Below are 2,500 nucleotides of genomic sequence, written 5' to 3'. Positions count from 1 at the left end.
TCCATTACCAACAATGTAATCTGTTGCTATTCCTTTTGCGTGCAACAAACAAGACAGGTGAGGCTAGGATAGAAATTGGGAAGTCATTTTTTGTCCTCCTTTTAGCAAGAGTATGATATGGTTTGCTGTCTAAGGATGTTAGTAGAAACTCTGTTTGTGGTGATAGAGGAGGATGTATGTGTAATGGACTTAGGGAAAGAAAATGACTCCAATCCCATTTTTCCTTTGCATAGTAAAATTATGGTAGCAAAAGAGAGGGAATGATTCCACTGAAATACCTTAAAATTGGATCCCCACTATGCATGATTGTTTCAGGAATAATTTCATTACCAAAGCATGATTTTTTACTGAAGAAAAGGTGGAGAGCAGGCAGAGATTAGGTGTGTGTATAATTATAAGTAGAAAACAGTTCATGTAGTTCTACTTGCAATGTGAAAAATGGTGCTGCTGCTTTTTTATGTAAAGCTTTGTGCATTGTAAATAGTTAGCTTAATTGCTTGTAGAATTTAAATTGTTGTAATAAGTTGGTGAAGGACAACTGTAGCAATAACAATAAGAACAGTAACACCAACTATATTATGCTAATTTTAGTATCTTTCATACTTTATTGTTTTTCTGTGTAATAAACTCTAACCTTATTTCCTTTTGCTTCTTAAGTAGTTGATCGTAATCAGTAACCTCTCAAACAAAACTGGAATTACCTTATTAGATTTGAATTTGTAAAAGTTTTCATAATGATAATCTCACAGGTCATTTACCAGTTTTGAAATAAAAGATCAAAAGGAGAATGTATCTTTCTTGCTTCGCCATCTTGCATAACCTTGGTCAATTTGCTTTTACGCTGGGCTGCATAAGGTTTATGATATCCTTCTTGGATGTACACATTTCCTTGATGATGGCCACTCCTGTGAGCACAGCAAAAATCTGGTGTATTATTTTGCATTCTTTCTTTCTCTTTTTAAGAATCTTGTACTTTTCAATGGATTGATTTATAAGTTTTATCAAGATGCTTCTCTTGACCTTTTTTTTTTGCTTTAAAGGTCTCTTTTTATTTTTTTCTACTACATAAATACATGAATATTTAATTCTGTATCCAGAGAGTGACATAATTTTATAAATTGAATGAGAGTTGTAAAGTGTATGTGTAAATTAAGATAAATTTGGATAAAAGAGGTGATGGAGTTTTTTTGTTTTTTTTTAATGACTGGAATTTTTTTTTAGATAAAGTAAGGTTTCTTGAAATTTGTGTGTCCTGTTAGGGGTTTAACTCAGCAAATAACTGAATTCTATATATTCTGATTTTTAAGATGAACAGAAATATTAGGTATGAAAAGGGCTTGACTTAGATATGTTTGAAGTAAACTTAAATTTTAGGAGACAATTAAGACTAAACAGATATTTTGTTACATTAGGCTTTAATAGATTTTGAGTTATTTAAGATCTATTTTTTTTTATTTGTTATTAAGCATATACCAGTAAATATTGAAAGTTAAGCTTACAATTATCTACTGTTTTTAAAGATATTGAAAGGCAGATTCATGTAGGATTTTTGTTTTTACCCATTTAAAAATCTGAAGCTCAAACTTGTTTGTTCATCATTTGCAACAGATATGTTCTGGGAGAACTTCGAAAACCTGAGTTGCTCCACCACGTAAGTTGTGTTATCTTTTATTAAACTTCATCATTACCATTTTCTTCTTTATTGTTACTTGCATCAGCACAGTGACTTTTTCTTTTACTGGTTTTGTTAATCAGTAATATTTGCTATTATTTACCATTAAGCTTTTTGTAAACGTGGAATTGTTAACTCCTTTTATTTCTTCTACATTACATTATTCTGCCACCAGTTGAAGCAAAACACTTGTACAATTACTCTTCATCTCTTATGCAGATGTTACATATGTAATGCATATATGCATGCACACATGCACACACTCATATATTGACAAACCCTTATACATCCATACCCTTGTATTGTAAAAGTGGAAAAATGTGCACATCTACACAAAATACATACACACAATAACAGACATCTATTCACATGCTCAGTAATGCTTTTTTATACTTACACACCCAACTGTTGTGTAATCATGCATATGATTATAAAGCTAAATTATGTATATTATGGTCCACAGCTACCTGAAAATAATGCTCTTGCTGAACTATGTGGAGGGATGATATCTGCTTGGGAAATATATGGTAATAAAAAGTAAGTATTATGGATTGGCCTTGAGGTTTTCAAAGTTTTTATTTATTTAATTATTTTTTGTAGCATATAATGTACACTTTTTTTTCTTTTTTTTTATACTTTCTATATAGCTATTGGTGTGATATATTTTTGATTAGAAACTTTATAATTGTATGTATTTTCATTATTATTTATTCAAGGAGTTGACATATCGGTAGAGATTCAGAGCCATATACCGTGAGAATGTAGTATTGATCAGTATAGGATAATTAATTCCAATTTTTTTCCAGAGCTGTAATAATGTTTGTGATA

The 2,500-nt window shown here is 30.4% G+C and overlaps 1 protein-coding gene across 3 annotated transcripts in view; it reads left to right on the top strand.

The window, feature by feature from the left end:
- The window catches only part of LOC125034509 (glutathione synthetase-like), a 46,458-nt gene that overhangs the window by 34,124 nt on the left and 9,834 nt on the right, over positions 1 to 2,500 (top strand). For all 3 annotated transcript variants that reach the window (XM_047626338.1, XM_047626340.1, XM_047626339.1), the window contains exons 6-8: positions 1,609 to 1,651; positions 2,136 to 2,209; positions 2,479 to 2,500. The exon at positions 2,479 to 2,500 is cut by the window's right edge and continues 143 nt beyond it. In XM_047626338.1, coding sequence (XP_047482294.1) covers positions 1,609 to 1,651; positions 2,136 to 2,209; positions 2,479 to 2,500 — 139 coding nt within the window. The remainder of the gene's footprint in view (positions 1 to 1,608; positions 1,652 to 2,135; positions 2,210 to 2,478) is intronic.

This window comes from Penaeus chinensis, chromosome 18, assembly GCF_019202785.1.
Source record: "Penaeus chinensis breed Huanghai No. 1 chromosome 18, ASM1920278v2, whole genome shotgun sequence".
Lineage (NCBI taxonomy): Eukaryota > Metazoa > Arthropoda > Malacostraca > Decapoda > Penaeidae > Penaeus > Penaeus chinensis.
Note: the sequence above shows the minus strand (reverse complement) of the source record. Positions and strands in the feature narration are given on the sequence as shown.